The 23,223-nt window shown below is 41.2% G+C and overlaps 1 protein-coding gene across 2 annotated transcripts in view; it reads left to right on the top strand.

Annotated features, from left to right (window-relative positions):
* aass (aminoadipate-semialdehyde synthase) overlaps nucleotides 1-23,223 on the top strand; it is a 73,838-nt gene that overhangs the window by 5,746 nt on the left and 44,869 nt on the right. For both annotated transcript variants that reach the window (XM_043709191.2, XM_043709192.2), the window contains exons 2-8: nucleotides 10,826-11,055; nucleotides 12,949-13,125; nucleotides 14,688-14,772; nucleotides 14,869-14,936; nucleotides 17,810-17,956; nucleotides 20,634-20,712; nucleotides 22,436-22,563. In XM_043709191.2, coding sequence (XP_043565126.2) covers nucleotides 10,834-11,055; nucleotides 12,949-13,125; nucleotides 14,688-14,772; nucleotides 14,869-14,936; nucleotides 17,810-17,956; nucleotides 20,634-20,712; nucleotides 22,436-22,563 — 906 coding nt within the window. In that variant the 5' untranslated portion in view covers nucleotides 10,826-10,833. The remainder of the gene's footprint in view (nucleotides 1-10,825; nucleotides 11,056-12,948; nucleotides 13,126-14,687; nucleotides 14,773-14,868; nucleotides 14,937-17,809; nucleotides 17,957-20,633; nucleotides 20,713-22,435; nucleotides 22,564-23,223) is intronic.

Raw genomic sequence — 23,223 nt, 5'->3', positions numbered from 1 at the left:
CAGGTCAGGTGAATTGGCCATGCTAAATTGCCCGTAGTGTTAGGTAAGGGGTAAATGTATGGGTGGGTTGCGCTTCGGCGGGGCGGTGTGGACTTGTTGGGCCGAAGGGCCTGTTTCCACACTGTAAGTAATATAATCTAATCTAATCTAATCTAATCTAATGGAGATGGAGAGGTCCAGGAAGGGGAGGGAGGTGTCAGAGATGGTCCAGGTAAATTTAAGGAGAAAGTGAGGACTGCAGATGCTGGAGATCAGAGCCCCTTCTTCAGGAGGGCTTATGCCCTAAACGTCGATTCTCCTGTTCCTTGGATGCTGCCTGACCTGCTGCGCTTTTCCAGCAACACATTTTCAGGTAAATTTAAGGTCAGGATGGAATGTGAAGTTGATGAATTGCTCAACCTCCCTCGCAGGAGCACGAGGTGGCGCCAATGCAGTCATAAATGTAGCGGAGGAAGAGGTGGGGAGTAGTGCCAGTATAATTACGGAAGATCGACTGTTCTACGTAGCCAACAAAGGGACAGGCATAGCTGGGGCCCATACGTGTGCCCATGGCTACCCCTTTGGTCTTGAGGAAGTGGGAGGATTCGAAGGAGAAATTGTTAAGGGTGAGGACCAGTTCGGCCAAACGAATGAGAGTGTTGGTGGAAGGGTACTGTTGGGAACGTCGGGAGAGGAAGAAACGGAGGGCTTGGAGGCCCTGGTCATGGCGGATGGAGGTGTAGAGGGATTGGATATCCATGGTGAAGATGAGGCATTGGGGGCCAGGGAAACGGAAGTCTTGGAGGAGGTGGAGGGTGTGGGTGGTGTCTTGAATGTATGTGGGGAGTTCCTGGACTAGAGGGGATAGGATAGTGTCGAGGTAGGTAGAGATGAGTTCAGTGAGGCAGGAGCATGCTGAGACAATGGGTTGGCTAGGGTGGTCAGGCTTGTGGGAACATCTCTTGGACACCCGCACCAAATAACCACACCGCCCTGTGGCCCAACATTTCAACTCCCCCTCTCACTCTGCCGAGGACATGGAGGTCCTGGGCCTCCTTCACTGCCGCTCCCTCACCACTATACGCCTGGAGGAAGAATGCCTCATCTTCTGCCTCGGAACACTTCAACCCCAGGGCATCAATGTGGACTTCAACAGTTTCCTCATTTTCCCTTCCCCCACCTCACCCTGGTTCCAAACTTCCAGCTCAGCACTGTCCCCATGACTACCTGCCTATCTTCTTTTCCACCTGTCCACTCCACCCTCCTCCCTGACCTATCACCTTCATCCCCTCCCCCACTCACCTATTGTACTCTATGCTACTTTCTCCCCACCCCCACCCTCCTCTAGCTTATCTTTCCAAGCTTCAGGCTCTCTGCCTTTATTCCTGATGAAGGGCTTTTGCCCGAAACGTCGATTTTACTGCTCCTTGGATGTTGCCTGAACTGCTGTCCTCTTCCAGCACCACTAATCCTGAAAGTGTACGTGGGTGAGTTAGTAGGTTTGCAGACAATACAATGATCGGTGGAGTTGTTGATAATGTAGAAGATTGTCAAGGTATACCGCAGGATATAGATCATAGAGTCAGAGAGATATACAGCATGGAAACTGACCCTTCAGTTCAACTCATCCATCCTGACCAGATATCCTAAATAAATCTAGTCCCATTTGCCAGCATTTGGCCCATACCTCTCTAAAACCTTTCCTATTCATGTCAGCATCCAGATGCCTTTTAAATGTTGTAATTGTACCAGCCTCCTCCACTTCCTCTGGCAGATCATTCCATACATGCACTTTTTGTATGAAAAAGTTGTGCATTTCGTCCCTTTTAAATCATTCCCCTCTCACCATAAACCTATGACCTCCAGTTCTGGACTTCCCCAACCCTGGGAAAAGAAAGCTTTGTCTCTTTACTCTATCCATGCCCCTCATGATTTCATATACCTCAAAATGGTAACCCCTCAGCCTCAGTTGTAGATATGGGTGGAGAAATGGCAGATGGCAATTTATCTGGTTAAGCGTGAAGTGCTGCGCTTTGGGAAATCAAATGTTAAGGAAAATTATACATTTAATGGCAGAACGCTGAGCGACATTGATGTACGGAGGGATTTTGGGGTCTGTATATCCCTGAAAGTGGTCACAACAGTGGAAAGGACAATAAAGAAGACATATGGCATGCTTGCAGACAACACAATGTCACACAGTCATTTAATTTTGGGCACAATCAAGAGTTGAAAGAAGTGATAGCTAAGCCCCTATTGATGCACTGCTTTACACTATCAATACAAGTGCAAATTGTGTCTGTGGCTTGTGTTATGACATGGTGGTGAACCCTTCTGTTAATTTAACCAACATCTCACTTGGCCTCGTAATCTGTTAAAATAGGAGTGATGGGAGATCCAAGATTGCAGCGCTCTGAGTGGTCTGCTGTGCTGGGCTCTGTGCCATACCCCTTGGCAAGGTGGATGTTTATCCGCCTTATCAACCACCCCCAGGAGAAAAAGCTGTTAATATAAACTTGCTGAACATCTGGAGCTGCTAAAATTGTGGTGCAACAGCTTTAAGTCTTGAATGAAAACGAATAAAGGAAAGGGGCCTAAAGAGTACAGCGGGCAGGGCACTCCCCTACTGCATCAGGGGTGCCTGCAGCCATTGCACACACTCCCGGGGCGGCCCCTTTGGATTTAATGGGGCAGCAGCAGTTACTCTCGGAGTTTGCCAAACTCCGAGAAAACATTGAAGCAGCAGTGGAACTATTATCTGCCATGCTTAAAAAGCAGGAGCAGGAATTCAGTTGTTGGACCGAAGAGAGGCAGTAGAGGAGAGGACTGCGGCGTTGCAGACCATGGCAGAGGTCTTGGGAGGAAGGATCTGAACGCTGGAAGACCAGGTTCCGGTCCTTCAGGAGCATGTGGATGACCTGGAAAATAAAAAAAAATAGAAAAAAACACTTCCGGCTTGTGGGTATTTCGGAACACGAGCAAGGCAAGAACATCGCTGGTTTCCTAGAGAGGTGGCTCCTGAAGTTTCTGGGGCTGGAGTTGGAGTCAGGCCTGGTGAGTGTGGAGCGGGTCCACCGGATCACAATACGCAGGTTCAGGTCAGACCCGCGCCCCTGCCCGGCCCTAGTGCAATTCCAGCATTATAAAGATTAGTGATTGAAACAGCAAGAAGACTGAAGAGAGATCCACAGGCTTTAACATACAAAGGTTCAAGAAAAATGTTTTTTTAGGACTTCTCAGGAGCCTTAATTAAGAAGAGAAGGGCATTTGATGAAGTTAGAAAATAAAGTTAAGGGACCTGGACATTCAATATTCCTTGAGGTATTCGCTGTGTTGCATTTTGCTCATGGAGAGACTGTACATAAAAGGCAGAAAAGGCAAAGGACTTTGTGAATTCTCTGCATTAAAGGACTCGAGTTGGGGTGGCGGGGAGAGGGGGCATTGTTATAGACAATGGTATGGGTTTTTAAAAGGTTTTTTATTACCCTTTTTTTCTCCTCCCTCCCCTTTTTTTTGAGGTAAAACTGGAATTATTTCATATATTGGTTAGTTGGGTATTATCTGGGGATTTTTTTTTACTGCTGTCCTTTTATTTTTGAATTGAGGGTGGCTATACCGGTGGTTAAGTTGTGTGTTGGGGTGTGGGGGGGATGGGTATCCATTGTTAATTCTCAATGTAAGTAATTTCATTTGTGAATTACCTGGGGTTAGGGCACAGTTTCAGCCAAAGGAAGTTGGGATGATAGCAAGGAGTTGGGAGGAGTGCCCCCTATGAGCAAGGGGAGGGATCTCTGGTGAATTGGGGGTTATTTGGGTGTTTGCTTAAGTTAAATGTAGTGATTAGTTTTTTTAGTTGTAGTAGTTTTTATAGGAGTAGTTTTTAGATTTAATAGAGTTAATGTCTTGTCGCTCGCCACACCTCAAATAAGCTTCCTCCTCATGGAAATCTATGGGCTGCCCTGGACAATTATGGCAAGTGATTTGTTTAGGTGATGCACCTGGAATATAAAATGAAACCATTCCCCTATTAAAAGAAAGCAGGTGCTGTCAAGCCTTAGGAAGGAAAGGGTGGACATTGCCCTGCCGCAAGAGACACATTTAACGCATAAGGAACATCTGAAACTGCAGAAGTGGGGTTCGGACAGGGTATTCTTCTCCTCCTTCAGCTCCAAGAGTAGAGGAGTGGCCATACTGGTAAGAAGGAACCTCTCATTCCAGGTAACTGAGCCAATTAAGGACGAACATGGACGGTTCATCATTCTTAAAGCTCTAATACATGGAGAAGGGTATGGCATCTTGAATGTGTTTTGTCCCTCGGCGCACCCTCTCAAAAAATTAGAAATTGATGCAGTCGCTAAATTAATGAATCTTGGGGTGCTTCGCACAATAATAGGAGGGGATTTTAATCACCTAATAGATCCCGAAGTTGACAGGGTGCCAAGGGGTCTGGCAGGTCTGCCTGCGCAATCTTAGACAGTTGGTGAACATGTGTGACGAATTGGGATTAGTGGATGTGTGGAGGTATCTCCACCCTAACGGGAGAGACACTACTTTCTGTTCCAACCCATTCAAGTGCCACACGTGAATTGACTTTTTTTTTATGCTACTGGATTGTTTGGGCAGAACATTGGCATGCAAAATTGGGAATATAGCTGTCTTGGACCATGCGCCAGTGTATTTAGACGGTAAAATTGTGGGTGGTGGAATGGATGCACGGCACTGGTGCATGGACCCATTCCTGTTAAGGGATAGCACATTCATTGAGTACGTCAGAAGAGAGTTCAGGGCCTTCTGGGATATCAACTCAGGTAGGGCCAGTAATCCGGTAATACTTGGGGAGGCCACTAAGGTATATTTATGAGGCTCTGATCATTTCGTATTCAGCGACTAGGAGGAGGCAGAGGAAGGAGCAGCAACAGATGCTGGAGGCCCGGTTGCAGATAGCTGAGGAAACATATTATAATAGGCCCTCTCTGGTCAAGTTGCAGCGGGTCATGGCCCTCCAAGCGGCTCTCAACTCATTGCACATGCAGGTGGCAAAAAAAGAGATCTCCTTCGCAAAACAAAGACTGTTTGTTTGAATTTGGAGATAAGCCTGGTAGATACCTGGCTAGGAGGTAACAAGCTTCCCAATCTGTTGTGTCACTGTGAGAGAAGGCTGGCACAGTTACCCGTGTATTGAAGAAAATCAATGTTAGATTTAGGGAATACTTCGCAGAGTTATATCGATCAGAGGGAGGCGAACATGGCACAGCGAGAATGCAGTCCTTTTTTGAGAATCTGGACCTCCCTGGGATAAATGCAGAACAAGTCTCCCTGTTGAATGCGCCTAGGAAGTGCAGGAAACAATAAAGCACTTCCAGGGTGGCAAAGCACCGGGACCAGATGGATTCGCAAGTGAATTCTATAAGGAATTCATAACTGTGTTGGTAGAGCCACTCCTGGGGATATATAGCTATTCATATGCACGGGATTGTCTTCTGCCCTCTCTCAGGGAGGCTAATATCTTCCTCATTTTAAAGAAGGGGAAAGACCCCGAAGAGTGTGCTTCATACAGTCCAATTTAACCGTTCCTTGATTGATTCAAACAATTAATTTATTTGGCAGTTGTTCGGGTTACAGGATCAACCTCACATAATCGGAAGCCATGTGGGTGGGGGAATTAGTGGAGGTGCCTGATCTGAAGGATGGAATGCAGTTCCCGTTTAGATGGTCGTCAAAGGGTTTTTTGTATTTGGGAATTTTTTTATTACCCCTGCCTTCCACCAGCTGTATAAAGCTAACTATGTACAACTATTGGAGAGGATAAAACAGGATTTGCAGCAGTGGGAGGTGTTACTGTTAGCATGGTTGGGCTGAATAACCCTGATTAAAATGAAAGTTCTTCCTCGCCTGTTGTACCCCATGAGAATACTCCCATTGTTGCTATCTAGACAAGTATTACGGAGGCTCAATGGTTCTTTTATTTGGTGTCACAGGTGCACTCTAATTAACTTTACCAAATTGCAGCTCCCGAAGGGTGAGGGAGGGGTGGATCTTCCAGACTTGAAGAGGTATCAAATAAGCGTACTATTAGCATATGTGGGTACGGGGGAATTCGGAGACTATTTGGCTTGATGTTGAAACTTCATAGTCGAGATGTCCCCTAGTTAATCTATTATTCATGGATGAGGTGAAATCCGTGAATGAGCAGTGTAAGAGTCCAATCATTTTAAATGTGGTGAAAGCCTGGATTATAATGAGGCGAGACAAGGGGAGTTGGTTTAAGACCTCACCGTTTACCCCATTGGTGAGACCTCAAGGATTTAAACCTGGGGCAATGGACTCTGGTTTAAGTAATGGGAGAATAAGGAAGTCTCTTGTCTGGAAGATTTATTCGAGGGGGTGGTCTTGATGTCATTTAGCCAGAAATATGGATTGTTTAAGAGGGACCTCTTCCGGTACTTTCAAATAAGGGATTATATACAAAGGAAGGTCATTCTCCTGGCTCAGTTTTACAAGTCAGACGTGGAGGAAAGAGTGCTTCGGTGCACGGGCACTCTTTCAGTTGGTACTTTATACCATTTACAGAAAGGATGTGCCTTAGGGGACGTGGAATTGAAAGCTAGGAGAGGATATCTTATTGGAGACTTGGGAAGATATATGGGAAAATGTAAGGAAAATTTCAGTATGTAATAGAGCGCAGGCCATGCAATTGAAGATCTTACACAGGGCTCCTGTGGCACCAGAAAAGCTAGCTAAGTTCAAGAAAGGAGCGTCTCCAGGCTGTCCCAAACGTAAAATTAGTATAGGCACTCTTACACACTGCTATTGATCATTTTGTAAGATCCAGAGATATTGTGGAGTGCTACAGTAAAGGGGCTAAAGGACATCCTGGGGATTGAAGTTAACGTGGATCCGTTATTTCTTCTTCTGGGGTTGCCAAATTTGCCCTCTATGGGGGAACACGGAAAGAGATTGTGTAATATTCTTACCCACTGAGCGAGGAAAAACATTTTAATGAATTGGACATTGGGAAAAACCACCAGGTTTAATGGGGTTGAGTAGGCTGGTGATGGAGCATCTCCCCCAATACTATCTCACAAATATGGTGCACCACAAAACAGAGCTGTCTTACAAGACATGGCAGCCCTTTCTAAATTATATTAATGCAGATTTATTAGCAATATTAATTAGGGCCATGGTATAACTGTGGGAATCAGTATGGGTGCCCTTGAGGCCCTGGGTGGGGGAGGCTGGGGGAAAATAATATGGGTACAATGACTGGTGCACCCAGGGATGGGAGTCCCGGTGGAAGTATGATAAATGAAATAGAATAAAGTGGTGAGATATAATTTAATTTAAGTTTTATTTAATTTGTTTGTAGTTTAAGTTAAGTAGATACGTTTGTTCTGGTAGAATAGTAGGTAGTTCATTAGTATCACGATATGACATTGTTGTACTGCCTCTATTTTTCTGCTTTTTGGTATTTTTTTTTTGTATATAGATGTTTTGTAAAAGATTTAAAAAGGTTTCTAATAAAAATATTTACTAAAAAAAGCGGGGCTCCCGTGCTTTGTGCTGGGGGGTGGGGGCAGTGTTGGATCGGGTTGGGGCGATGTGGGGTCGGGATTTGGCCCACTGTACGCTTTTGCAGTCTCCTGAATAGGGAGCAGACTTTAAAACTCCGAACCCCAGAGGAAAGGCATTTAATCGATTTTCTGAATAATCGATTATCCGAGCGAAATAATGCCCGCCCATCACGTTCGGATAATCGAGTTTCCACTGAACACAGGTGCTTGTAAGCTATCAGTTCAGAACGGCATTCACTCTCTCTTAAAGATACAGCACGTGCCTTCAACGTCATAACACTTTCAACCCATTTGATGGTATGACGTGTTGTATCACTTTTTTGTTCACGCTCACATTTGCAAAATCCAATATGCCTAGGATTTGGTTTCATTTCAATTAACCATCAATGTTTTTGTCTCCTGCTCTCTCAACCACAGCATAAAAATAATCCTGTCCTCAGGCATCCAGTAATGTTCCTAGAAATGAAGGAAGTTCTGCAATTATGAGGATGGTGGGTGCATGATCAGAAGTCTGAAAAGGAGTAATTCTAATTTATAATTTATTAATATACAAAGATTAATGAATTCCAACTGATTTGTTGTTGGACCTGATCCAACTATCACCTAGTTGTTAAGGTGGATTGAGTTAATTTCTCGGCAGCATTTTTAATGAATGAATTATTGGTGCAGAATGTGCTCTAACCTTTTCCATGTAGTGCAAGTTGTGCAATGTACTTGATAAGTTTAAGGCAAATGGCTGTCAACATTTTTTCCTGTTTTGAGTGAAATGGCAAAATGGAAAATGATTCAACTTTCATCCGGGTACAAAATAAAATTGGAGCTGTGGAACACAGATGCGGGGAAACCCAGGAGTATAAAAAGCATAATCTACCATCATAATCCACCTGGCTGCTTCCACAATTCAGAATAAATAAGCAAAGACGCTGAGGAGATAGGGTTATTGGGAGAGATGAGGAGAATAGTAATCTTTTTAATGACAATAGTGAATGGTCAGATCATACATGTTTGTCAACTTTAAGCCCTGTACCTGTTCCTGATCCATTATGAAATTTTGAGGCCTTCATAAAGGTGACTCAGGAGTCTGCCTGTTTTATTCTGTGTTCTACCTATAATTACAGATTAAGGTTTGTGATATATTTAGGCTCTGCCTACAGTTCTGAGGATGCCCTTATCTCTGGGCCAGAAGATTCAAGTCCTATCTGCTCCAGTGGTGTGTCGTAACATTTCTGAACAGAATGACTAAAAATGTCACAATTCCAAGAGTGAAAGTGAGGGCTGCAGATGCTGGAGATGAGAGTCAAGATTAGAGTAGTGCTGGAAAAGCACAGCAGGTCAGGCAGCATCCGAAAAGCAGGAAAATCAAACAGCAAGGTCTGATGAAGGGCTTTTGCCCGAAATGTCGATTTTTTTTTTCTCTGCTCCTCTGATGCTGCCTGACCTGCTGTGCTTTTCAGCACCACTCTAATCTTGACTACAATTCCAAGGGACCAACAGATGGAGCGTGTAAAGTGTAAAGCTCTTCCAATTGATATTCTAGCACTGCTGGATGCCAATCCACAAACAAATAAATTCCCTTTTTTTGAAAAGAAAAATCGTGTTTTGTAGAGTTAAGAAGTGCATGGTTGCCCCTCTTGGCTCAACAGAAATATTTTAGTTCACTCTCTGCCTGCCTGTGCCCACCCTTTAATCCCCTGATTACACACATCCTAGGACAGGCGAAACAAAGGCATGCACGAGAATTCTTAGAGGCATGGCATTCTAACCAGAACTCTGTCAATAAACACATCGATTTCAGCTCTATCTACCTTCCCTTGGGAAAAAAAAAGACCCAGAAATGACATCACCCACCTTAAGAAACTAAGACCTAAAAATAGAGATGTGGGACATACTACCAGCGCTTCAACAGTGACTCTGATGATGTTACCTACTATGGTGACAAAATATCTGAAAACAAACCTTCAAGCTCAGCAAGCTAACTTCCATACCCCTGATTACTTTCCTTCTCTTCGACATTGAACTTCCAACTAATACAGTCACTGGATTTCGTACGCAGTCCAGAGTGAGCTGACCGCGAGCACTGGTTCAGAGCTGGCAGCTCTTTGGCATTAGATAGAGGAGGCTCCACATGTTGAGCACCAGCCAGTCAACCTGGTTATAGAGTTATAGAGATGTACAGCATGGAAACAGACCCTTTGTGCAACCAGATATCCCAACCCAATCTAGTCCCACCTGTCAGCACCCGGCCCATATCCCTCCAAACCCTTCCTATTCATATACCCATCCAAATGCCTCTTAAATGTTGCAATTGTACCAGCCTCCACCACTTCCTCTGGCAGCTCATTCCATACATGTACCACCTTCTGTGTGTAAACGTTGTCCCATAGGTCTCTTTTATATCTTTCCCCTCTCACCGTAAACCTATGCCATCTAGTTATGGACTCCCCGACCCCAGGGAAAAGACTTTGCCTGTTTACCCTATCCATGCCCCTCATAATTTTTGTAAACCTCTATAAGGTCACCCCTCAGCCTCCAACGCTCCAGGGAAAACAGCCCCAGCCTGTCCAGCCTCCCTCAAATCCTCCAACCCTGGCAACATCCTTGTAAATCTTTTCTGAATCCTTTCAAGTTTCACAACATCTTTCCGATAGTAAGGAGACCAGAATTGTACGCAATATTCCAACAGTGGCCTAACCAACGTCCTGTACAGCTGCAACTTGACCTTCCAACTCCTGTACTCAATACTCTGACCAATAAAGGAAAGCATACCAAACGCCCTCTTCATAATCCTATCTACCTGCGACTCCACTTTTAAGGAGCTATGAACCTACACTCCAAGGTCTCTTTGCTCAGCAACACTCCTGAGGACCTTGCCATTAAGTGATTACTCCTTGTTCAATCAAAATTTCCCCTGTTGGAAGGTCATTTAACACAACTGCCAAATTTCCATCCCACTGTCTTTGAGAGGAATTCCCCAAAGCATATCACGATCTTAAAATTTGCAAAGGTCACTGGGAATATGGCAATCTTTGAAATGGTTTGCAGGAGGCTACTAATGTTTTATAGGCTCACAGCAAGTGTAGTAATGTTTGTAGAATAATTATAGAGTCCTCATACAGCTAAATTGGAAAACCATTTCTGGGTATAGCAATTACCAAACTGTTGTTTTCACCTTTTCACAGCACAGTGACTTGCTTCTTGCATGTTTATGTGATAGTTCTTGTGTTTTTCATGTCCTAAAATGGATGTGGATTGTTTCCTTCCATTTTTGTAAGCAGGTTTGATCATGTTTTGGTTGTTGAAACACAAAAACAGAGCAATAAGCTGCTGCCTCCGATGTAGCCACCCAAGGTACCAGCATCACAAAGCTGTTTTGGCCTTGCGGAGAGAGGATATAAATGTCTGGGAGAGGCGAGCACCATTGGCCCCAAGACACATCAAAGAGGTGACGAGTGCAGGCTACAAAGTCCTGGTACAACCATCCAATAGACGAGCCATTCATGAAAAGGTGATTGTGAATGATTCATTGTGTACATGTTTGCAGGCTGGGTTTTAATTGTTGCTACTGACAGTCCACGTTTTTAAGTCCGTGCTTTGAATTTAAGGTGGAACAATTTTATTTCTATGAACAGAATTCATTTTTGAAGGAAAGAAATGTCAAGAAACCATGACCTAGTCGGACAACACTTTTATATCTTGATGGCTATGTTTATCTCTAAACAGGCATTAACTCCCCACTCTGAACAGATTTCTCAACTTATTCTCCAGACTCTTCACTATTCTGGTAGCAATATTCTACAGCGGTTTCTGCCTCCAGTTTTCTTTCACTTTTAATGAGCTGCTTTGGTCAGTCTCGCTATTGTTTATTTGAAAGCAGAAGATTTGGGGGGGGAGCTTTGCATTCTTGTTGGAATATTCTTGTTTCAAGGGTTCTAATTTCTTATTCTAATTAGTTTCTTGAGGTGCTTTGTTTTGTAGTGCTTGTTCATGTAATTATTTATCTTCCAAAAAAAAGTTTCACACAATAATCTGTAACGTTTCACACAATAATCTGTCATAAATGTAAATAATGAGCAAGTTATTCCCCAGGTTTCCACTTTGTGACAAGCATGAGTTCTTCCATTGTGCTTGCATGTTCAGTTTGGAATGAAAGTTGCCAAAATCCAAATTTTTAAAGATTCCTTCAGTTGCCAACTTTTCTCATTAATGCACAATTAACGTCTCTGTTCTTCTTGGTTTGTTTTCTAGTTCTTCCTCTTTTTAATGTTCTCTTCCCTCCAAAAAGCTAATTTTTTTTTTAAATGGAGAGAACTTCAGAAAAACAGCAGTCCAAATGTTGTATACAAGCACAAGGGAGAGGTGTGGGGTGGCAAGAGTTTCCTCATTGAGTTGCAATCACAATCCAGGTGCATGCTCAACATTACACCCATATAACAAAAAACAGTTTTCTTGCCATCCCACCCTGTGTTTCCACACTGTCAAGCTTGCATATTATTATTGCACAAGCTGCCCTGAACCAGTGCAGCAGTGATATTTTGAAACCGAGTGCTTCTTTAAAAGTTTAAAATTGCCTTAATTTAAAAAGTCATTTAAGTAGTGTAATTATTGCAACAAAAATAGATTTCCTATGAAAAATAAACATTTTTAATTGCTGTCAAGCCACTATGTATGAGTAACTGAGTTTTAAATGATGTTTTTTTCCAAAAATTTTAAATTATTTTCTATGTTGGGGCATTGCAGTCAGTTTGTTAATAAAGTAAATTTTTAAAATAATTCAAAACCTTTTAAAATTTGCCCTTTTCGCTCCTAGCACCTAAAAAAGCTAACTTAATTTTTAACAAATTCTACAGGTTTGGAAATAAACACATTTAGTGAAAACTTCCAATTGTTATTAATTCATCCTTGGGGTGTGGCAAGGCTTACTTTAGTTTCACCTTTTACAAACCTGGTGTAAAAGATTGCGAAATATAAGATGTGCTGAATTAAAATTGATGTCAAATTCTGTGATTTTCTATGCCAGTTACAATAATTTCAGTCGATTGAGCAGAATCTCTAAGCTGTTAATTGTTGGTATTCTAATGTTTGCAGCAAACATATTTTTAAACTTGCATTATTAACATTTGTATAAGTCTGAAATGCCTAAAATGTTCATTAAATGTCTGATACCCTTTGTTCCCCAAAGTTTATATAGATTTCTAATCTTCCCCTGCCAACTCTATCTCAAACTTTAATTTCCTTTACCTAATCATGAGTAAGTGATGAATGTAAGTAAGAACACAAAATCACCAAATGGTATAAGGAACTTGTTTATCTCTGACATATTGCCTTGCTGAGACTCAATATGTTTGAAGTTCACTGTGGGAAAAAAACCTGATTATTTTTATAATGTTTTCATTTTTAGGATTATCGGCAGGCAGGGGCTATAATCCAGGAAGATATCTCTGAGGCTTCTTTAATTATTGGAGTGAAAAGTCCTCCAGTGGAGAAGCTGATACCTAAAAAGACTTATGCCTTCTTTTCACACACAATTAAAGCCCAAGAGGCAAATATGCCTCTTCTGGATGCTATCATTGAAAAGGTATAATAGAATGTTTGTTAGAAAATATTTTGAGTTTGATTTTGGTGACCTTTTACAGTGGCCTTTACACCCCTGGTAAGATTTCTTTGTTTGAACATTTTCCACATCTTTATCATTAGTGATAATAATGAATACAGACAGAGGCTGAATGTGTTGGCTTCAAGATCTGTTGGAAATTCTCTTGCTATTCAGACTGACACTCTTTGGATGAGTACAGAGGTGGACTGCCAACTTGTCAGCAATATCCTACCCTGGGGCCATTTTCCCAGAGAAGGGTTAAGGGCTGGTATTTTCTAGCAGCACGTAGCCAATTAATGTAAGTTAATTGGCCTTAAGTAATTATTTTTAGAAGCCAACTGAAATTTTTCACCTAGTTTGTAAGCCCCTTCTGATATTGGCAACTCTTGCTTATTGCTCTGTAGAGAAGTTGACTGTTCTGCTTTTCTGATTACAACTCACAGGCCATTCTGTATAGAGGGGTTCCTCCAATGCAATGACAGCCTGGCTGCTGTGACCATATTTAGTTTAATAGATGGATGCCCTCTGCCTATCTCACCTAAAATGGCAGGCATCAGCTCCTCCTGAGCTGGGGGGCTTCCTATTAGCCCCTCCACCATCAAGAGATTAAGGACAATTGGCCCACTCTCTGGACACAAAGTGGCTAACTCAGAGGAAATCACTGCCATGAGATAGCTCGACACAGTGCATGATTCTGCCCCCTACCTGACATCTGGGGCCTAACTGAAAGCAAAACTCCTGTCCCTTGTCATTGTTGAGATTGCATTTTTGTTTTACAGAAGCCTAATTAATATGTGACGGTTTGATTTGGCATGCTAACTTTTATATTGTTGATCTCACAGAATCTGAAATTGTGGAAACTGAAATGGGCAATTGTGTCGATTACACACTATCAGGAACCAACATTGTGAACACCTTTAATGTGATTTAAAAAAAATAGATGTGTATCCATAGTACGAAAGATAAAATCTTTTTTAAAGGTGATTCGATTAAATCAACAAAAACTTTGGATTGGGTGGATACTTAAGAGCAAAACAGTTGAGTGAAATTCTTTGTTTAGAAAAAGAACTCCATCTCCCTGCAAAAATAGTAAGAAATCAGTTAACAAGATACTATAACTATTCTTTATTCTGTGTAATTATTGTGTATTTTACACAATAATGTGCATGTTGAGTAACTTCCTCCATGAAATCTTCTTGTGGGGGAGGGGAGAGGGGACTGTGGATGCTGGAAATCTAAATAAGAAAGGAACATGATGGAAATGGAGCTCCTGAAAGTGCCTATATTTTCTGTTTTGTTTTAAATTTTGCAGTTGGCAGCAGTTTCCCTGTTTTTGAGTCATTGTAAGAGTGCTGCATTGCAGTGTACTATTTTACGGAAGAATTTTTGAGTTTGTGTGGAGACCTTGTTTAATTCGAATTTGAGTTTCTATTTCACTCAGACATTAAATGCAAGTTAATACTTTGGTGTTGCTAACTATATTTAATCACCTGTGAGAAGCTGTACTCCCAAAGAGCTCATGTTCCTTTTTATTGTACTTCTAGAAAATCCGCCTCATTGATTATGAAAAAATGGTGGATAGCAAAGGGACAAGAATTGTGGCATTTGGCAAATGGGCTGGGGTAGCAGGTACGTTTATCCCATTGTAACCTTTTCCTCTTGGAACAAACACGTGATAACCTGACCAATACTTTCCTAATTCTTTCCTCCTGCTGGTTGTAACAGGAATGATCAACATTTTACATGGTTTGGGACTGCGCTTCCTTGCTCTTGGCCACCACACTCCTTTCATGGTAAGGGTCCTCTATTTTTCCTGCTTTTATGTAGTATTGTGCTCCTGGGTTTGTTGATGTAACAAGCAGGATGGATAAAAGGGAAGCATTAGATGGAGTATGTATTTGGATTTGCTAAGGTGTTCCATAAAAGTGTATAGCAGAAGATCAGAACTCCTGTTCTTGGGGGTCATATATTAGCATGAATAGAGGATTAGTTAGTTAACAGGATACAGAGATTTGGAATATATGGGTCATTTTCAGTTTGGTTCCATTGTAACTGATAGACTGCCACAGGAATTATGCTGGGACTGCAATTATTTACAAACTACAATAATAACTTGGATGAAGAAATGACAGTAGTATAACCAAACTTGCTGATAGCTAGGAAAGCAATTAATGATGAGGAAACGAAGACTTAGATTTCACTCCCAAGATGGGGGCAGGTACATGTTGAATTTATGCTGGCTATTCCTGGAAACATTTCAGAGACAGACACAGATTTGTACAATATCAAGGCAGGCTGTTTAAAATGCCACTCTGGTTCCCTAAGACTTCATCACAGTTTTCCTGAACTGAAGTCCTCTGGCCCTCATACTGCTCCATCTGCTCCCCATGCTCTGTGGATCTCAACTTATGCCAAACTTTCCAGTTACCTTCAATGGCCCTTTATAGCCTCCATGCCAATCACTGCCCCTCCACTGATCCCATGGTCCCTTTATAAACTCTAAGTCAATTTTCTGCAGCCCACATCTAAATTGACCCTTTACTGGTCTTATTGTCACTCTGTTTTCATGTATCTATCCACATGGTTTCAACAATGAATTCAACTGGTCCTGCTGAGTTTGTGTTTCCCCGTCACACAAAAATAAGATCCCTCAGAAATGAAGGTGCAACTTCTAGATCAGGGTTTTCAGCTCCATTTTGGATATGCCATGGAATCTTCAAGATTCCAAGAAAATTGAGGCCAAAGCAATATGGAGAAACAAGTGAGGAAAAAAAGATTTGCAGATGAGGTATAATATAAAATGTGAAGTTGTCCACTTAGGCAGGGTAAGAATAGAAAAGCAGAATAATATTTAACTAGAGTAATACTGAACTTTATGTATGTACAGAGGAATCTGGGTGACCTTGCATATGAATCACAAAACTAACATGCAGGCACTTTGGGTAATTCAGAAAGTATGTGGAATGCTAGCCTTTATTGCAAAAGGATTGGAACATAAAAGTGGAATAGTCTTGCAACACATTTTAGGGTATTGGTAGGATCAAAAACTCACTGAAGTTTAGTAGAATGAGAAGCAATAGATCCTGAAGCTTCTTGATTGGGTAGATGCTGAGAAGATGCTTCTCCTTTTTGGGGTATCTGGAATTGGGAGGGACAGTTTAAAAATAAAGGTTCTTCTGTTTGAAATATAATGATTTTGCTCTGAGGGGCTTTAGTCTTGAAGTTCTCTTTTCAGACAGTAGTGCAGCCTGGGCCTTTCTGTACATTGATGTTACAGAGAGTCTTAATTGACAAGGGTGTTCCAGGGTTATAGGAAAGGAAGTGGGGTTAAGACCAAAAACTAACCAATCATGATCTTACTGAATGCCAGAGCAGGCTCAGATTCTCTTATCTCTCCTGATCCTACGACTGACTTATTCTTATTTTGTCAGTACTCTCTAAACTTAATTTCTTTCCACCCTGTTCTTTTGAACACATAGTCTTACTTGCTGGAGGTTAGATATGTTAGTTGCACTTGTTGCATTGTTCAAGATTAAGATTTATGTTCTCCTAGATAAAGATTTCAGAATGTTGCTCACCAGAACAGTACATGAGTGTGAATCCTAACTTCTCCTGACACAAGTTCCAGTCAGGGCTGTTGAATTCATATCAGTATTAATGGAATCCAATCCGGCTGGTGAGATGAAAATCAAAACTCTCAGCTTTTAGTTGTTCAGAGAGTTTATTGACTTACTTAGTCTTACGAATTCAATAAATAACTGGAATTAAAGTGCTGAATGATGACCATGAATCCATTACTGATTGTTGGAAAAACCCACCTGTTTACTAATGTCCTTTTTAGGGAAGGAAACTGCCATCTGGTCTGATTTACATGCGACTCCAGACCCACAGCCAATGTGGTTGACTCTTAACTGCCCTCTGGATAATTAGGGATGGGTAATTAATGCTGGCCTAGCCAGCGATGCCCTCATCTCATGAATAATTTAAAAAAAAACAAATGTCACTGTGGTCTTCCCTTTATTTCTCTTAATCTTAATGAAAACATTTAACAATTGTGATGAACCAGACGTTAACAATTAGGACCTCCCTAATCCTGGGACACAGAGGCTAAGTTGGACTCAGACTGAGAAATGCTCACTCAAGCAGCCCGGGACTTCTGGTGTCTATATAGATAAATTACTTTGGTGTTAACAGAAAATCCTCATTCATAATATTGCTAATTTTTAAAAATAAATGCAACTGTCCTCGGGAAGCTTTACTTTCAAATACTTGGATTTTTAATGGATAGATTCTGGGACCAGAATTTTCAAACCCTTTACAAAAAGGCCAAACCTCTCATCCATCCTAAAACCATCTAACAATACAGGTCTATGATAATTATTTGTGAGTGTATCTTTTAGGGCCACTCTTCAAGGTTGCACTTGCCACAGAGGTCGTCCTGCTTTGCTCCTGTAACTGTGCTTGAAGTGTGATGGAGCTCCCACCTTTTGAGTGGTGTGGGGGTAGGGAAGATAGTGGTGGAGGGATGATGTTGGGGAGAGGCAGCCTCAATGAAGTCCTTCCAGTGAATCTAGTCATGGAGCCAATCAGTGCTGAGTTGGAGTCAGCCGGTGAGGTGTTTTATGAATGAGCATTGATATATTCAGTCGATGCATTCTGTTTTCAGCATATTGGCATGGCTCACAATTACAGGAACAGTGCCCAGGCAGTGCAAGCTGTGCGGGACTGCGGTTACGAGATCTCCTTAGGTTTAATGCCGAAGTCCGTTGGACCAGTTACGTTTGTGTTCACAGGTACCGGTAATGTCTCCAAGGTAGGTTGCATGTGTTTTGTTAAGTTTGAGGGGAATGCTTGTAATATTTTGGGCAAGTCTGATGGTATTGCAGAGATGAAACACTCTCAGAAATGCTCACATCTGCCTGGTATTCTCAGACAGCCACATGGCTTGGGTGCATTGTTAAGGTTGGAATCCTGAATGGACTCCTGTCAACTTGCTCTTCACAGCTTTAGTGATAATGCGAATTGATTACTTTAAATGTCTCTTTGGTATTCTTTCCAGTAGGATAAAATTAAAATAAGCCCACAAATTTTTATTGAGCCGAAGAGACCCCTATATATTCTCAGTTTATCTACAAAAATGTTCTGTCAAAAAAAACATCTGTGAAATATATAATTTTTCTAATTTGCTTACAACTTAAAATTGTCAGATCTTGTACAGGAAAAAGCATTAATAGACGTAGGAGTTGGTTCTGGGAAACCGAGTACAGTGATTTTTGTTCTGCTTAGTGTGCTAATGAGAGTTGGAAGAGTGCAGTAAAGTTTGCCATGTTATCGACGCAGTCAAAGTTATTGTTTTTGACATTTTGTGCTGCAGTGCAATTTGTGGTGGGAGTCAGCAAATTCAGAGAAGGGAAGGAGATACGAAATAATACGTAAGCAAATGGTGATATTGGAATGTGGGATGCCCTTCAAAATGGCATTGTAATTCTATCATAACACCACTATTTTTTGAGGATTCAGTGCACTTTTTTTTGTTCACTTGAATCAGTATGGTTGAACATGACTTGGATATGGGTCCTTCTTGAGAATGGGGAACGCTAAATTCAAAATCAATATTGCAGTCAGTGACTTGTCAGCCTATGGAGTAGCTCCTTGGGGAAATGGTGAAAGATGGTAACATCAATGTATTCAAATAGAAATTTGATGCATTCCAGAAAATAACATTTTGGGATGCAGTGCATTAATTTTTTTTTAAGTCACGAAATAATGCTTGGAAGGAGCAGTTAACTGTGGATTGTGGTTCTCAAAACTGTCACGCTCAGAGGTTTCCTTGCATCATTAATGATTGAAAATCAGTTGACAATTCCTTTATTGTTACATCATGTGACTGTCAGGATGATAGAAGATGAACAAGATGATTTTTGGATTTTTTGACTAGCAGTTTACATGTTCACTTGCTTGTACAGACACAGAATGTTGCTGAAAAGAGAAATGTTGTCTTACTCACATCAGGAAAAATGAATGAATATCTGATGATCACAACAATTTATACTACAGGAGAAAAGGATGCTGATTGCTTGAAAGTTGAATCTGATTAGTTGATGTGTTGCCATGGAATAAACAATGGAGGGTGGGTGGTGGGGGGGGGGGGGGGGGGGGTAGTGGAAATGCTCCCCCAAACTCCAAGGTAATTAAAAGAAAGCCACAGGGCTTTAACATGTTTCTTTTGTTTACAGACATCTGATCTCTGCACAAAAACGTAGATAACTTCTAGGCAGTATAAATAAGCCACAGTACATGCTCATGTGTTATCTTAAATTGATTGTTAAAATAGCTGTTCATACACTTGGGATTATTTAGACATTGTATTCATTTATCCAGAAATTTATGGAGCCTGTTGTTCCTTAGCTTAGCTAACATGATTCTCGTTACAATGTTCAAATTCCTATATCTAATATGAATTGCTCAATGCTTGTGCAATTTTAATTCTGTTTAATCAGAGCTGTAGTTGTCTTCATGGTCATTTCCAGGGGAGTTAGATTTAATTGTCTTTTTAAAACCATGCCTGTTGGTCATTTTTGTAGACCTTTCAATAAACTGTGAGTGGTGATTCAGTCCTGCTAGCTGGCTGTTTGTGTGCATTGGGTTAGTACAACTGCAAGAAAAGGAATTCATCTGTCATTTCCAATTCATGAATGGATTTTGTTTTACCTTGTCAAGAAATTGTGTTAAATAGTTTGTGATTTAACAAGCACATTTTTGCTCTGACTTTATACCTCAAAAATAATTTCTCACTGTTAGAACTTTTCACACATTGAGAACTGAGTTCTGTATACAGACTGAAAGGCCACACGAAGGAATGCTGACGTTGAATTCTCCCTATTACAGCCACCCTGTGTACAGTTACTAACAGTATTTTGAAGGAGTTGGGGATTAGTATCAGGAGAAAGATAACTATTATTTTCAATGAACTGAGGTTGGGGATGAGCTGAGGATTTTTGGAGTGAGGGAGGACTTGTTGAGGGAATTGAACAAAGCCCTGAAGTGAAAGGGGAGCAGCTTGCTAAATTCCTTTTGCAAAGAGCAAGCATGGGTTTGATGGGCCAAATAGCCTCCTTCTGTGATGTAACTACTTCATGATTCTAATCTTAAGAGTTGTACATTTCAATGAAAGAGCAGAATAATTACATTCTCAAGGGTTGTTGATTATTTGAAGTTAACTACATAGAAACCTTTGTTACATTTTGCTAGAAAGTGCTGCTTTTCTACAAATTTTATTGCATACTGCTCCAATGAAACTTCTTGAAAGACATTCAAGAGTTTTGAAGCGTTTTGTTTCTTTTGAGTTTTTGTTTCAAGTTTGGTTGTTTCCTACTTTACCATTATAGACGCTATATAATTTACAGTTCCTTTGACGTAAATCTGAAACAATGACATTGAAAATGGGATGAAACAAAATATTCTTCTTGATAACTGCTGTTCCTTTCCAGGGAACACAGGAAATATTCACTGAACTTCCTTGTGAATTTGTTGAACCACATGAGCTGCAAGATGTTTTTCAGTCTGGAGGTATTTAATAGTTATAATTTGATTCATCCAATACTTTTATAATAATCTGATCTGACAAATGTCTTGTATTTGTGCACTGTCATGCCCACGGCTCTCCTCACAGTGTTCGAAATGTGTGTGAATGCTGTATATTGTCTGAACTAGGGAATCTGAGCACTGTTGTCTGACTCAGAAGTGAGAATGTTGTGTGTTTGTCTGAACTCTGGTATGTTACTGCATTGCATATGTCTTAGCTTGTACTATTATTGGTAAGTTCATATGTCATAGCTTGCTTGTCTTAGCATGATATGTTTGTCGGAACTCAGCACCATGCACACTGTGCATTGTCTGATCCCAGGTGTATTAGTGTTGTGTATGGGGAGCCCACTGAACACTGCCTGCTCGTAGCCTGATGTCATTGACTGGGTCAAACGGTTCTCAGAAGAATGCTGAAAGAGTCATGTTCTGATTTGATTTGATTTGATTTATTATTGTCACATGTACCTAGGTACAGTGAAATGTTTTGTTTTGTGTGCAGTATGGGCAGATCATATCATACAAAGTGCAATAGGGTAATACAACAAGTGAGGAGTACAATGTTATGGCTGCAGAGAAGGTGAACAAACAGCGAAATCAACATTTAGTTTAAAATTTAAGAGGTCCATTCAGAAGTCTAATAACTGCGGGAAGAAGCTGTTCAGTTGCACCTACCGTCTGCACTTTTGATGTCAAGCAAACACAGGCAACTGAAAAATTTCCTTCGTATCAGTTGTGATTATGTTACAAAAGAATGATGCTCAAAATAATCAAATTACTTCAGAACTGGTTTCATACTTGCCACAGAATCCCCATTGGCTGTATTTGTCATGTGACTTGCATCTTTTATATAACCATAAAAGAACATTACACATCAGTATATGAACAATGTGACCACCTAACAAATAGTGATGGGGAAGGACACAGTACAGCTTGACCTGATGAATAGTTTTACATAGGGCAGTATTTGGCATTTGTTCTTTTTTATGAAGTCATGAGATGAGAGCATTGTTGGCTAAACCAGCATTTGTTGCCCATCTCTAATAGGCCAGACGGTGGGTGTGGAGTCACCTAGAGGTCAGACCAGGTAAGGATGGGAATTTCCTTCCTTGAAGGATATTAGCGAACCAGGTGGGCTATCCCTGACAATCGATTCATGATCATTGTATAGACTCTACATTCCATATTTTCTTTTTTAAGTGAATTCAAATTTCACCATCTAATGTGGTGGGATTTGACCCTGGGTTTCCAGAATATTATCATAATTTCCGGATTAACAGTCCAGCGATAATGTCACTAGGCTGCTCGCTTAAACTCATTTTAAATCAACCTGTTGAGGGATGTTATGACATAATCTCTGGAGCAGGTGGGACTTGAACCTAGGCCTCGTGGCTCAGAGGTAGAGAAATTACCACTGTGCCACCTGACCCACCCTGCTTACACTGCCTCAGCACATTGAGCCTGTTCTGCTTTGACATTGTCACCAGCAGACAATACAAAATGGAATGGCTACCATTCATGTCCGGGTCTTGAAATGACTGGCACTCTTTGGGGCAGGAGAGTTAGATAATAATTATCAAAATCTGGCAAATGGGGAGGGGAGTAAACCAAATTATGTGGCTTTCTCTGTTCTTCATCAAAAATAACAGGAATTGAGGTATTGCGAGCTGTTCGGTTTGGAACTAACTGTCTGTGATTCATTGCATAGATCAAAGAAAAGTTTACTGCACAGTTCTGAGCCGTCATCATCACGTTGTTAGAAAGAGTGATGGGAAATATGACCCTGTGGAATATCAACACCATCCTCAAATATACACCTCGCGCTTCAGTGTTGACGTAAGAAACAAGAAAACGTTTGGCTTGTATAAAACATAATCACTACATGACGCACTGTGAATATTCTAGAACCCAAAATTTATTTGAAGGGCAGTTGTTTTTCTAGGTGATTAAGCTTAGTGTCTTGGCTGCTCCAGTTTTATAGTCAGTCATCGACCGATTATAGTTATTTTTTGAGAAACTGCAAAGGAAAGAATTTCTCCTATGCCTCCGACCATTTTTCAGTGTTGTCTTTAGTCTTGAAGTGGCTTGGTGATATTTCTAGGTTTTTACAGAACTCCCATGACCAAAAGGAAAAAGGAGCACAAGAAAACATTCTGGTCCTTGAGCCCGCTCCACCATTTAATAGGATATTGGATGATCTTGTGCCTGAGTTTTCCCTCTCACTCCCCAGATCCTCTGATACCTTTAGAGTACAAAAATCTATCTCTGGTAAATGACGACGCATTTATAGCTTAGTAAATCCCAGAGTCTTTCAATCACTGCGTGAAAAAATTTCTCATCACTTCAGACCTAAAATACTGACCTCTAATCCTGACAGTGCCTCCAGCTAGGGGAAACAGCCTCTCAGTACCCACCCTGTGAAGTTCCTTCATAATCTTGAGTATTTCAGTGAGATACTCCGCTATTCTTCTGAATTCCAGAGTATTCAGATCCAAT

The sequence above is a fragment of the Chiloscyllium plagiosum genome, unplaced genomic scaffold, assembly GCF_037043375.1.
Source record: "Chiloscyllium plagiosum isolate Xiang-an unplaced genomic scaffold, Cpla_swu_hap1 HiC_scaffold_19, whole genome shotgun sequence".
Taxonomy (NCBI): domain Eukaryota; kingdom Metazoa; phylum Chordata; class Chondrichthyes; order Orectolobiformes; family Hemiscylliidae; genus Chiloscyllium; species Chiloscyllium plagiosum.
This window is presented reverse-complemented; position numbering and strand designations above follow the sequence as displayed.